The sequence below is a fragment of the Nyctibius grandis genome, chromosome 8 (assembly GCF_013368605.1).
Source record: "Nyctibius grandis isolate bNycGra1 chromosome 8, bNycGra1.pri, whole genome shotgun sequence".
Classification (NCBI taxonomy): domain Eukaryota; kingdom Metazoa; phylum Chordata; class Aves; order Nyctibiiformes; family Nyctibiidae; genus Nyctibius; species Nyctibius grandis.
Window position 1 is genome coordinate 13,710,324 of NC_090665.1, and position 14,453 is coordinate 13,724,776.

General features: G+C 33.3%; 1 protein-coding gene across 1 annotated transcript in view; it reads left to right on the forward strand.

The window, feature by feature from the left end:
• OPA1 (OPA1 mitochondrial dynamin like GTPase) overlaps positions 1-14,453 on the forward strand; it is a 58,584-nt gene that overhangs the window by 3,953 nt on the left and 40,178 nt on the right. Inside the window, 6 exon segments of the mRNA XM_068405921.1 lie at positions 46-142; positions 1,291-1,398; positions 2,627-2,680; positions 3,324-3,391; positions 8,492-8,602; positions 13,230-13,283. Of these exon segments, the coding sequence (XP_068262022.1) occupies positions 46-142; positions 1,291-1,398; positions 2,627-2,680; positions 3,324-3,391; positions 8,492-8,602; positions 13,230-13,283 (492 nt within the window).

A 14,453-nucleotide genomic window follows, 5' to 3' on the forward strand; every position in this document is an offset into this window, starting at 1 on the left:
TCTTTTTCTATTTCTACTATATTTTTTTTTTCCTTTTTGTATTAGACATATGATCAGTGGAAGGACATGATGCCAGATCTCGATGAATATAAGTGGATTGTTCCTGACTTCATTTGGGAGCTTGATGAACATATTGACTTCGGTATCACAAAAGCTAAAATGTTACTCTATCTAAAGACTAGCATATGTAAAACTTAAACGTAAGGATGTAGGTCCTCAGTGCCTCTCTCCAGTAGTATCTTATAGCTGTAATTTGAGTGAACTTGTATTGTTAGAGTTTGGTGTGTGTCTTACCAAGGTATTTGTATCAGTGTGTTTGTAGGAAGAAATTAAGCATTGTTTAACATTGATATTCCATAATTCATCCTTTCATTTGGCCATATATCCCATTATTGAAAGGAGAGTTGCAGCGTGATCAAGGGGACTTACACAGGTTTTGCTAGTATGATGTGCAAAGTTCTTTCTGTATGAATCACACTTATAGGTAAAATATATAAATAGATGAGTAGAACATAATGCAGAGTAGTGAACCTACCTATCTACAAAGTTATCTTGAAGATACAGAAGAAAAGAAAATGAAAAATATAGACTCTGTTTAACTGAACCTTCTGGTTACGATAGGTTTTTTGCATATTTTCAGATGAAAGATAGAAATCTAAAAAACAAGCACTGAGTTACTTCTTGTATATGCAGAGTAGTAAGGTGATGTTCTTTTAAAAAAAAGTTTATGAAGATTTTACTACATGTATGAGCATTGCATAAACAAATGCAGAGACTGAGTAAGAGTCAAATATTGTCTTGTTTTTATTGCTAGTGGACACTACATTTTTATAGAACTTTAGAGCTAATAAGTTTGTTTTTTTAAAAGGATTACAAAATTGGCTTATTTATGAAATTGAAAAATAAGCTTTTCTTAAAATGTACAAGAGGTGAGCATAGTTAGTGTCATGTAATTTTAAAACATCCTCTACAAAGTATATGAGAAAATAATGTACAAAAGGTGGTGAAACACAGCAGTAAGTTTTAGGCAATTTTAAAGTACTTGAGGCAACCAGCTTATCAGGAAGTTCAAAGTTTAAAAAAGCAATTGGTTTTTCGGAGCTGATAATCTTCGCCAACACTAATGGGGGGAGGTGCATGTGGAAAGAAACTTTTAAATTCTTTATTTAAAAAAAAATTTTAAAAGCCATGTCCTGAAATAGTTTCTAGGTTTTACAGCCTAAGCCATTTTTGTTCACAAAAATAATGGGGAAAAAACCCTACTCATTAGCTGTTGTACTGTTTTCCTAGAAAAACTTCTCAAAGCCCTTCCTGATGCAGATGACCTTGCCAAACTTCTGCCTGACTTTGACAAGATTGGAGAGAGCTTCACTTCACTGAAAGGATTTTTTTCGCCTGGTGAGAACAATTTTTCAGCTTAGTTTTAATTTTGAAAACATAAGCTATTACAAGATGAGGTTACAGATATGTCCTTAGACACTAAAAGAAAGCGGATCCTGCAAATGCATGCCATTTCATTGAGTATCTCGTCTGAAAGTGTTATGGACACAGGTAAGCGTAATGTATTTCTAAAAGCAAGAATTCTAGTAGCAAGTACAGAGAACCAAAATGTGAAATTGCATAGAAAACTAGAATTCTTGTACAACTCTAAACAAACAGATTGAAAGCTAGATTGCTTCAGTGAGTCACAGAAGCTGGACGTATCCAGTTGGAATTTGGAGAAGGTGAGAGTGGCAGTGGACAGTAACAATACCACAGCTGTTACAGGAGAAAAGAGTTGGATTATTAAGAATGATGGTTCTTAATGTTGCAAGCATGTGAGATAAGAGATTTGTAATGAAGGTATGCTTTTGGATTGTATGATATTTTCCATCTGGACACAGCTCCAGAAGGACTTGCTTGAAGATTTAGCTTAGGTAGGGCCTGCGTTTCAAAGGAGTAGGTTCTAGATCCTTCACAAAAGACAAGGGGATGGTTTGTTGATTCAATGTGTCCAGGTGGTAGTAGGCTTAATGGTTTTCAGGTTTTGGGAGCCTTGAATAAGACATTTCTGATTGGTGGGCTTTTTAAAGCGAAATATGATTGATTTGATCATCATATCTGACTTGCTAATGAGCACTGCTGAAAACTTCACCTAGTCATTCTTGTAGTAAAGTGCAAGATTATTTCTATTATATATCTTAATAATTATCAAACCACATAAATTTGTATTCATGAAAGATTATATCTGTGAGGTGTTATAGTCATTGCTCTAAGTGTGTTTGAAAATATTTCCATATCAGTGTGCATGAGAAGTGTATTTTCATTTTCTTAAAATACTTTCAATGGCAGAACTAGTTTATTAATCTTACAAACTCAGTGAGCACCTAAGTGGAAAACAAGTTGAACAGAGCAGATTACAATCTGCTATGTATTTTGGCGGTTTAAAATTTTGGCTGTTTAAAATTGTGGTGGTGTTGACTGGTGTTGTGAGATGTTACCTGTTATTTGTTATCATACTCACATGGGCATAGTTGCCATTTGTGATTGTGTGGTCCTCCAACTGAGACAAAGATCCCTCATCTTTGTTTTGCATTTTGGTTTGTATTTATAATTTTTGTTTCCCCTCTTTGCTGATTTTTCACAGGTTACAATTTGGTTAGTGAAGTCTTAGGAGCTTCTGATGTACTTCTGTTGTTAGGTGTGTAAAAGCCCTTTTTACTGCCCTTAACCTGCCTCTTTAAAGCAAACTCTTAAAACACTACTATACTAAGAGGAGTGGATATCAATGTAAACACAACTATTTACAACAATTTAATATTGAATTACAAATACTTTCCAGCTATTTTAAAAATACTTAGATCCTCCCCTATGAGAATGAATAGATGAATAGCTGTTATTTCTCTGCCATAGTCCTTAATAGATGCTTTTTATTTCAGGCATTTTCCAGAAGCTTGTTTTGAAAACCTACGTCATTACAATAAGAAAGAATATATTTTTTTCTTGTTAGAATAATACCAATGGAATTTGTATTATCCTTTCATGTTTATCAGAAATAATTAATTTTACAATGTTTTCAGAACTTTAATAGTCTAACTGAAGCTGCCTACTCCCTTGTGATATAACTAATCTGAGTCACAAACTAGATATAAAATTTTCAGATGAGTTTTAAACTGAATTTCTTTTTCAGTTTCTTAAGGTGAATCTTTTTTTTAATAGGAACTTCAAAGATTATTGAATTAATAATTCATAGGGGTTGAAACTTTAATTTTATAATGGGTGTAGTTTGAGAATTTTTAAATGCCTTTTGCATGTTATAATGAGTTTCTGTAATTCTGTCCTAGGTTCTCCAGGAGAAACAGCATTCAGAGCTACTGACCAGGGGTATGACAATGACAAACAGTACAAGAAGGTAATTACTCTCTTGCAAAACTAAGAATGTCTTGACAACAGGTAATTTTTTTTAAAAGTGCTTCAATAGCTAGTTGCAGGAGTTTGAAGCAGCTTCAATAGAATTTATCGTTGACAGTGACTTGAGTATACATCGTTGTTTTAATATATAACCAGTACAATGATAATAAACATTTTGGTGTAAGGAAAATACAAGGCAGTTATGAAAATCTTCAGGAATTGCATTCTTAAAAAAATTTGTGTGTAATAAGAATGTAATTATAGGTATTTTGTGTGCATTTGTGATTTTTGAGGGCATGTTCTCAGTGGCACTTGAGCTTGTAGTTTATTACTGAAGTTGATTTAGGTTTTTATGGTTATTTTCAAGCATTTCTGCTTGCAACCTCATTTCTGTTGACATTTTCACAGTTGTGATTCTTACTTAAAGATTTCTGCCTTAATAAAGAATTTCTGTTTCTTAAATAGTCTTTCTTTTTACTTTCTTTATTTTTGTTACTATCTTCTGGAAAAAAAATGTTACTGTATTTTGGTAACTAAAAGTTTTAGTATTTTTTCCTTGAAATAAAGAAGGTAAAGTTTAATTTTTTTTGCTCTCATGAGTAGTAGGTCTTATTTCTATTAAATTCCTAAATTGTAATGTTGCTCATTCATTAAAGGCTTTCTTATTTTTCTTGTGTATGTTTTTAAATGTTCTTTTAAAAAATGTAAGGAAAACAATATATATCAAGGAATTTGTAAATTATTATATATTTATTTTTGCAACTGAGTGTCTGAACTATAACTGGGGCTTTTAAAGAAAAGACATTTCTGTATATGCAGGCATGTATACATTTATTCTACATTAATTCTGCATGGCAATATATAGTGAAACCTGTGCAAAGCTCACTTTTTATAACTTTTTTTTCCCCTTTAGAACAGTGATGGGTTTCTACATCAGAACTAAGTTAGCTTTTTGTTTCCCCTTTTGTCAGTGAACTGTCTATATATATTGTTTTGTTTTCTCTTGAGTGATTGCTTAGCACAGGTTTCACTGTTTAAAACGTAAAAGGTACTTTACTATTGATTTGTGAAGAAATGGCCATCTTAGTTTATTGTCTTTGATAAGTAAACTAACTGAGATTTTTACTGAATACCAGAATATCACTAATACTTGTTGTTATTCTGGGGTTTTTTTGGATGCAGTGACAACTGCATTTTAATGTTGTCAACAAAACTTTGGCTGTGGTACAGAAAATATCAGCCCATATTAAATCGGTATGGTTTAGAAAATTTAGTCTGGTGTACTAATTTTTGTTATTCCAATTATATCAGATACGTTACGCTTAGAAACTGTTGGTTTGCTAATTAATATGTTCGATTTTGGTCATAATATTTCAAACAAGGCACATATGAATACCTAACAAAACATAATCACTTAGTTTATTGGCAAGCAAAGTTATTATTTTCAAGACAATGGGTTAGATGGCCTTTTTTCATTCAATGCTTTCCACTGCCAACCAATACTAGTTTAAGAACTGTGATTGTATGGATGCATAAAGTGCTGTAGCATGGTATTAAATGTGTCTCATGAGCTGGTTTGCTTCGTTTCATTGTGAAAAGTTGAGTAACCGGTAAAGGAATCTAGGAATTCCTCATTTGGAGGAATGTGCTGTAGAACTGTTATTGGGCATCATCCTCAGACGAGTCTCTAAAAACTTCTTGTAGAATGAGTGAGAAACCAGTTAGTTTGCAAGATAACTTTGAGAGAGTGAACATTATCCTGAATACCGAATCAGGCTGTACTGCTTCTTGCCAGCTGATGTGCTTGTCTCGTAATCTCTTATTTAATACAAAAGGTACAATTCTTTTAAAAATTAAATTAAAATTACTGGAGTGTTCAGATAAGTAATTTAAATAAATGGAGTTTAAATCTGTTTCTACTTGGATTAAATAAGAAATTTTGTTCTTGGAGAAAGAGGAGAGAAGATAAGCTATAAAAGCTATAGTGTAGTAAAATATTTTATTGTATGTGTGGGACTAGTTCAGGCTTGCACTTGAAATGGCGGTGTTACCTTCTTAGAAAATTATCTTGCAGTATTGTCTGTCTCCAACAAAATTTCCTAAATAGTTTCAGCTTTCTATTAAAGCAAACAAATTTCAAAGCCTAGCCCAGTTTTCGAAGAAAATTTATAATGGTTATAGCTGTGATGAAGTGGGTGTGAAAAATGTGACTCAAGTGTTGATTTGGGGCTTATAAGCCAGGTAAATTAATAATTCAAAACCAACCAACCACACAGTCCTTTCTCTGCCTTTGGTACTTTGATAAAATCTCATGCCTTGAAGAACCTGATGCACTACTGAGGATTTGGCAGTGTGTAGATTGCCTCGCTCAACCAGCACAGGGTCACCTTCAGTCAGTGTAAGAAGTGGCACAGTAATTCTACAGCTCTTCACTACAGCTACTGCTTTAGAGGCTTTAGTGAGGAATATCGCTTGACTCGAATTTTTTTTTTTTTTAAACATTCATGTTTGTTTTGTTCGTTCTTGCAAGTTTCCATAAGATAAAGTTTCCATAATTTTCTCTTTTCTCTTTTTCTCTGGATAAAATTGTGACATATATTCAGATTCTTAGAAATTGATCTCTTTACCTTCCTTGTCATTTTCACCCCTTTACTTCCCTCAGCATTTAATTATTTTTCCTGCAAGAACTTACTGTGGCTCAGCTTTTCTCATGAACAGACACTGAAGTCAGTAGGAAATAGTGGAAAGAGTCAAGACCTACAAAAAGACAGGGCTGTGGTTGCTCGTGAAAATGGGACACACATACATCAGTCATGAACTTTTAGAGAGATATTTATACTCAACTGAAGTGCAGCATATTAACTTTTAATGTAAAATAATGTTGGCTTTTTTTCTTAAAGCATGTGCAGTAACAATGTCAGCACTTGTTTTGCCTTTTTTTATTTATTGTGCACTGAGATTCTCATGATGACTTGGCAGGGTTTGTGCCACTGTGTTTGTCAGCTAGTGTTATTCCCCTTTACGTTGCTTCTTTGATAATGAAAATAATAATATAATGATTGTAAGCAACTTGTTTTTTGAAATCCCATTAATTGATCAATGTTGAGTTTTGGTTTTTTTTGCTTTTTTTTTTTTAGGTAAAATTCTTTAAATACGGGTTTACACTGGAATTGTTGATTTTTTTTTTTTTGATTTTTTTTTTTTTATTTTTTTTTGGTGGGGGTGGCGAGGGGGGGACGACAGTGGTAGTGTCCAGTGACAGAGAGATGTAAACATTTTTGTTTGTATCCTGGTTCATACCAGCCTGGGTGTTGTGTGTATAGTTCTGTGCTATTTAAGGTTCTTGATATTTTTTTATTTTTTTATTTTTTATTTTTTTAAATTCAAACCTATAAAGTAAGAAATAGGAAATAAGATTGACTGATATACACAAAGAAGAAAATGTTATTGAGATGCCTTTTAAGTCACTATTTTTTACTTAAATATTTTATTAAATGGGGTAACTGTAGTTGAAAAGGGCTTTTCATACTTTACTGTAGAATAAGAGTCATGTGGACCAGATGTCTTAGAAAGTAATTGCACATTAAACAGTTAGATTTGGTGACTTCAAACATTTGTTACAGTTCCTGTTTAAAAGCTAAAAGGCCTTCATGGCAGGTTTTGTTCAGTGTTTTTTCTTGTATTTTCTTGACCCATAGCATAATGTTTAAAGGGACTGTGTCAGATCACATTGAGAGTTTCCTTGTTGTTTGCAAAATGGCAAAATATTATTGTTGTTCCTCTAATACTAAGCGTAGCTGTGAGGCTCTCTCTGTTTGCTGCTGTATGGAAGTGAAATCTTTTGTTTTGCCTGAGTTCTTGGCACAGCTCTAATGCGTGTGCTAGTCTGGCAATATCAAAATTTATTAGATCTTAAAGTGGTTCAGTAAAATACAAATGTGAAGATCTTTCTTGAAATGTTATACAAATCACTATTTAGCAAATGTTTATATCTGGTCATTTGATTGTCTCTCTTATCCATTCTCTCCTGTGTTGTTTATCCTTATGTGTACATGCCTGTGTGTGTATTTCATGCAACAAATGTATAACTTGATGGTATATGTCTTGAATTCTTACACCAAAGTTCTATTTCAGGGTTTGTTTTGATTCCTGAAGTGCATTTTTGAAACCTTTCATTTCACCAAATGTTTTTGTAGAAGAAGGTGTAATATTTTTCTTAAAGAGCTTTATTTAAATAGTTCATTAATACTTTTGTCTACATTCTCTGAAATAAACTGTACATAAAGTTCCAGTAGATGTTGGCATAGTATCTCTAAACCAATTTGAAACACATCTTACCATGACAAGAATATTTGGTGTGGAGGGAGAGGAGAAGAAAACTAAGCTTCGTGGAAGTGCTGAATGAGTAAAGGAATACGCATCAAGTTGCAGGGATTTTGAAGTGATCAGGAAGGATTATGACAGCATGAGTTTAAACTGCAGTGTGTTACAGAAGTGGAGAGGGGGCTTTTTCCTTCTTTATGCTCTAGAAACTATTTTGCTTCTCCTAGTTTGAGAAAGTTAAGTGGCAGGCAAAGTCACTTTGTATGAGCTGTCTGCGTTGCTGGGAATAAGAACAAAATGAGAGCTTTTAAGTCACTGACAAAGTTGAGCCTATTAGCTGTTGTGCACAACTTTGTGTGCAATATCCCAAACACTCTCTTTAAATACATGCACTGTTAAGTTGTGAAAAAATTGCTGATAGTTAAGAACTTCTGGTATGAATAATTGAAATGAAATCCTGAAACTTCTGAGAATATTTTAAAGCCAGAATAGTTGATTTTTTTTTTTTAAGATTTAGATGCTTAAAGTTGAATATAATTATAAAATGTAGCTACATGTTTATTGTTTTGTTCTACCTGCATTTGCAAAATGCATGGTTTTGCTGGCTATATGCACTCCCAGCTAGCTAGCAAGAGATCTTGCTAATGAAATTTCGCTTTTGTTTGAACTGACCCATTCATACCTGTTTTTCATCTGTCTTTGTCATGCCCTTTGGTTTAACTTTGTTCTCCTTACACCCCAAATTTTTCCTCTCCTTTTTATTATAAACTCATGGCAGGGTCTGCTTGGTGAACTCATTCTGTTACAACAACAAATCCAGCAGCATGAAGAGGAAGCACGCAGAGCCGCTGACCAATATAACATGGGCTCTTCCCAGCAGAAGCAAAAGGTGATGGCTTAAGGGACAATATGTACTGTATTCACACTAATCAAATACTTCAGTCTTCTGCATCTGAGCTCGAAAAATCTAACTAATTAAATCATGGGTCCAAATAATTATTAATGCCAATTTCACTACAGATGTGTAGTCCTGTTTCAGTTTAAGCAAGTTGCATTTAAAGCATGGTGTTAAAAGCAGAACAGGTACTTTGTGTTACTTTGAAATTGTATGTTCTCTGCCTCTATAAAAACTGATAATTAAAGTTCATACATTAAAAATGCATTTAAGGAAAATATGTGAACAAATGTCAAATCTGTTTTCTCTACTGTTGCTTGCTTACTGTAGCTCTGTCTTGTAAGGGTATAGCTATTTGCAGGCAATATATCTCTGGGAACACTTTTTCCTGCTTTATACTGTTACCAATCTGAAAACGACAGCAGCTCCTTAGAAACAATTTTGCACAGACAATTAAATACTGCTGTTAATAACAGTCTCTACTGTATATTCATCAAAGGTATTCCTTTGTATGTTTTCTCTCTTAAAGCACAGTTTATACTGGTATGCTGTGGTTGTTGAACATCTGCACATCAGTTTACTTGCTTAATTTAAGCTCTGATCATTTTATTCATTATTATATGGCTGAGATGCATTGGAAATGCTCCTAAATTGGGATATTTTAGTTGTCTAATCTGTTACAACCCGTAATTCTTAACCACATTGCTTTGTTGGCTGCTTCTGTGCCCCCCCAAAGTCTTTCTGATTACTCGTGCTTTTCAACAGCTTTGGAACTGAGCACTGAATATAGAACTTAATCTTCTGTACACCTGAAGATAACTCCCACAGAAAGAGGAACACAGTAAATGTGAATTAACCTTTCAGACACATTTGCATAGCTGCAATTGTCATGCTTTTTAGTCCGTCAACAGAGGAAATCAGTGTTGTCTGAAACTACAGTTGCATTTTAAACTTAAATATTTTACTTATTATTTTTTATTGTTTAGAGTTACAACCCCTGGCCACTCTAAACTGTTAATCTTCCTTTAATTAAAAAAAAAAAAAGATGGTGAAAGGCAATTTTTCCTCATATTTCATTTTTCAAATTTATTTAGTTAATATTCTGTCTGGATTTAAAATAACACTGATGTATTCTCTTCAGTTATGAATCTAGGCATTGTATAACACAATATAACAGAAATGCCATTATTTGAGATGATTTTATCTCAGTAGGTGTCCTACAAATGTCCTCACTTTCATTCCCTTCCAGATGTGTCTTTTAGTAGAAGAGTAACTATGTCTTCAGTGGTCTAAATATTCTCTATTTATTCAGTTACTCTCTTTTTTTTTTTTAATAAAGGTAACTCCTTCAGCCTCTGTCAGATTGTATACAGTTTATTGAGAGAGCTGGACTATGGAATAGTAGCTTGACATTTATAATAAAATGTATAAAGTTGTAAAAATTACCAGAAAGGCAATACAATATGTGAGATATAAAAATGTACCAGCCCAATAAACGCAATCAGGAAAAAAAATTAGTTTGATACTACATTTGTTTCTGATTGACATTCTACCTTGTTAGTACCTTCTTGCAACTAATTCTACAATTTCCAAGCTGTGAAATAGCTGTAAGGGCTATCTTTGTAAATATTATCCTGTCCTCCAAGGCAGGTGCTCTGTGTTTTCTGAGTGTTGAAAGTCTAACTGCCCTTGCATATAAAAAGTTTTAATTTAGCATTCAAGTGTGCTTTTTTGCATATGCCTAATAACAAGGAATGTGTCTTGTTCCTCACATTAATCTTTTTGCTTGAAACAAATTGAAAGAGGTGGTAAACTGTTTTCTTTAATATCTTGATATGAGGCTGTAACTTAAGGATTCCAATCATTAATCCAATTTCTTCTTTGGAAGAAATTGTTACTGTCATTGAAATAAGTCATTGCATGCCCTTTTGACAGGACATAAACTAACCTTATTTATTTTTTAACTGAGTTGGCTTGATTGTCTGTCTGTTAGAGAACACGATTATTTCATTTCCATTCTTGGAATTTCTGTTGCTCAGTTTACTTGCACGTTTTCCATTTTAATTTAATTACTCAATATTAAATCTACTTCAGTTGTAAAAGGACTAATAGTGAGAACCGTCTCATGATCAGAGAGGGTATTAAAAACAAGAATGTAATTGTTTCCTGTAGATTTTTTTTTTTTTTTTTTTGGTCAGCCTTTTGATAAATATTTGTCAGTATAATTGATCAGTCTTGTCTAGCTGCTCTGTGCATGGCTGCTTCTTAGATGCATTTTGTCTGGGCCATCATTGTAATTCTTCTGTAGATGATCAATTAGAATTATTTATAGTCTTGTTAGAGAATATACAAAACCAGTAACTGTGGTTTCAAAGGTGCTAACTTTTCAGAGGCACATACGTATTTTATACAATGTGTGACAAAGGTTGTTGGGAAGCAACGACTGTGCAAAATAAGTAACTCTATAAGGAGCTTCTGGTAATCTTAGTAAACAGGTATCTGCATCTGTGTGTGCAGGAACCGTTGGTTAAAACTGGCCCTACAGTTTTCTCATAACTGTTTTTTGTGGTAATGGGGAAAGAAGGAGGAATCTTGATGGACAAACCATGCTGAACTGGATTAAACAAATACTGCTGTGCCTATATAGAGATAGTTTAATAGTTTATTTTTTTATTTTATTTTTGTGAGTAGAAATCATAGATCAGTCATATGTGACTTAGTACTTCAGATTGTTATGATAGTTTTAGCTTTTATTGGCAACTTAAAATTTTTTAGCAATATTATGAATTACATGCTCAAAATACTGTATGTACTAACGTTCAAAGCACACCTGAAACAGGTGCTGAAGCACATACATCATTCTAGAGCTGTTATTTTTGACATAACTTACCTAGATGTCCTTGTTAGAATTAATTATCTAGTGCTAGGTAATTCTTTGCTTCAGACCTTGCAACATGTAGCTGTGTGCAATATTTTTGCTTACTGTGTTTAACATAAGTATACTGTGCATAAAAGACAGTGCTCATGTGGTTAGATGTAGTCTGTCTGTAAGTATGTACTTCGAAGATGCATCAAGGCCCCAGAAGTACTTTCAGGAACAACTTAACAGCAGAGAGCAGGAAAATGTTAACGGCTTTGAAAATCCGCAGCACGTGGAAACACTTTGTTTTTCTTTTTTTTCCTTTATTTTCTTGCTTCTTCTGACTTTCCACACCATTCTCTTTGCCTTTCTATTTTTATTTTCCCCTTATGTCTCTGAGCTGTTTAAAGTGTGTTTATATGTAAATGTTTATTTACATATACCACCTTGTGGCTACACGTGTCAAGTTGTCTCTGTGCTAAACTAATCCCATTTCTGATGCGCTTCTGCTATTGCTGAACTAACAGAAATGAAAAGGAAGACAATTTACAGCATTCCTTCTTTGCCGTTTATGAATAAGAAAATAATTGGATATAGATGGAAGTGTCAGCTTGGATTGCTTTCTGAAAAGTGCAGGCACGATCCTGTATGTTACAGGTTTAATAGCTAAATAATATCAATCACTGTGAATAACTGTGGATTTTTTTTCTTGTTGTTTAATCTGTAACAACTGATATGAAATCATAGTAACTAAATTGATTTGTGTCCAAATGACAGCTGTCCTCTGCATGTTAGATATGCTTTTCCTGATATGAAGCTAACTTGAGTTGTAAATGTCACATGGGCTTTATTACATGAGCTTTATTTAAATACTGAAGCTTTTACCTATATCATTCTTTCAGTAACTGTTTAGATTATAATTCTTTTCTGAATTTAATATTTTATCAGTCAATCATTATATTTTTTTGTAAATATTCACATCATATGAATTTGTATTGCACCATTTATGCTTTTGTCTGTGTTATTAAGGGATTGTTTTGAACAACTGTTTATTACATCTTGATGAACCTATTTTAACAATATTTGACTAAGAATGGCTCTAATCGCCTGATCTTTTATGCCTTGAATTTCAAAATGTTTCGTATTATAATATCCTAATTTTTCTAGTTTTTAATGTGATTTAAATAATTTTAAAATAATCCTTCAAGACTGTCCTGACTAACTACAATTTGTGAAGTTGTGCATGCATATTTAGGATTATAATTCTGAAAAATAAATATGAAATAAGAATCCCCTTGAAGATTCAGAAATAGTGAATGCTCACCTGAAAGCAGTTTCTGTAGCAAGCAGGTGTTGTAGTGATTGTATCCCATTAGATCGTCCTAATTCAGGAAATGAACATGTGAGATCCTGAGAGTTTGACCACTAAAATTACATTTAGGGCAGTGGCCAGAAAACTCTGAGTGCCATACAGAGTTTGCTTTTCCTGAAGCCCACTTGCCTAGTATGACATCTTGAAGGGTTAATTTTTGCATTTGCATGTACTGGAATTCAGACTTTTTTTTTATGTGAACCTCCTATTCCAGATGGAACTTTCCATCAGCATTAAATCTTAAATGCCAATTGAAGAATTTTACTTGCTTTAAAATGCATGTAAAGTCAATTTTCTTATGTGGAATGAAGCTTTCAGTTTGTGATTTGGTTACTTGCAGTGGATAAACTAAACGATGTGTTAGTAGCCATGATTATTTTTCTTTGCAGGTTTCTGACAAAGAGAAGATTGATCAACTTCAAGAAGAACTTTTACGTACTCAGGTAACTTTTCTGAGTTACTGATGTCTTAAGTAGAGATTTATGTGCAGCAGACTCAGATTTATTAGACAAAAGCACACCTGAAATATAAGATATTGGGTAAAAATGCAGTGCTTTTTTCAATATTTGAGTTTATCAATACAAAGTTGACTCTGTTGGCACAGACCAAAGGTCAGTCTAGTCTGTTCTTTCTCTGACAGTGACTGACAGAATGCAAGAGGGGCGTGTAAGAATAGGGCAAATGTGTAATCATGCTTTCCCAAAATGCCTTCCTTGCCTTCAGTGCTGTATATTCCTGAAATGTAAGGTTAGCCCAAGAGCATGACATAAAGCAATGGTGATATTCCAGTTTTTAACTTGTTACGCATGCTAACTTTACTCCTAACACTCTAAAGTTCTTTTATAACTTCAGTGCTACTAAATATATCTGTGATATCTTCTATGTTTAAATGGCACATTTGTTGCAGAAAGGAAATGAGTTTACTTATGAAGGAGTTGCATTTTAATCCCTTAATCTAGGAAATGTCATTTCTAGTAAAGTAACGAAGTTTTAAGTGCTTTTGCTGACTAAACATCAGAGGTCCAAGAGGAAAAGTAGATATCACATGGGATATGTGGGCTGAGACATTCAGATTACAGTACAGTGGCATTCAAGAGACCAAATTATCTTTTTTGTTTTCTTCCATCAGGAAAACAATTGCAGTTACAATGGTAGATTTGTATATAAGCCATGCAGTGTTAATCAAAATCTGTTTTGTGAAGCAGTAAGCAGTTCTTTCAATTACAGCTGTTTCTATGATTGGACTATTTGGTGTGAAAATTGCTCTGGGCAGATTAAAAGCTTTTTCTTTGCCCTCTCTTTGGGATTTAAGAGAACATTTAATCCCTTTAAGAGGCTGAAGAGGGTGGCGATGTTCAGAGTAATGCCCTTTAAAAAAAATCAAAAAGTGAAAATTTGAACAATAATGACAGCTATTGGTAGGATTTTTTTAATATATGTTTCTAAAAAGCATTGCTTCACAAAACCCAAGCCATTTTAAATTTCTGAATGTCTTCCATTTAGTTCAGTTGTTGTAATTTAATATAGTCTGAGAGAAGATGTGCTTTTGCAAGTGAAATCCTGTTTTTGGTATTTCCTCTTCTTACTTCTGTTAAAGAGAAGACTGCTTCATT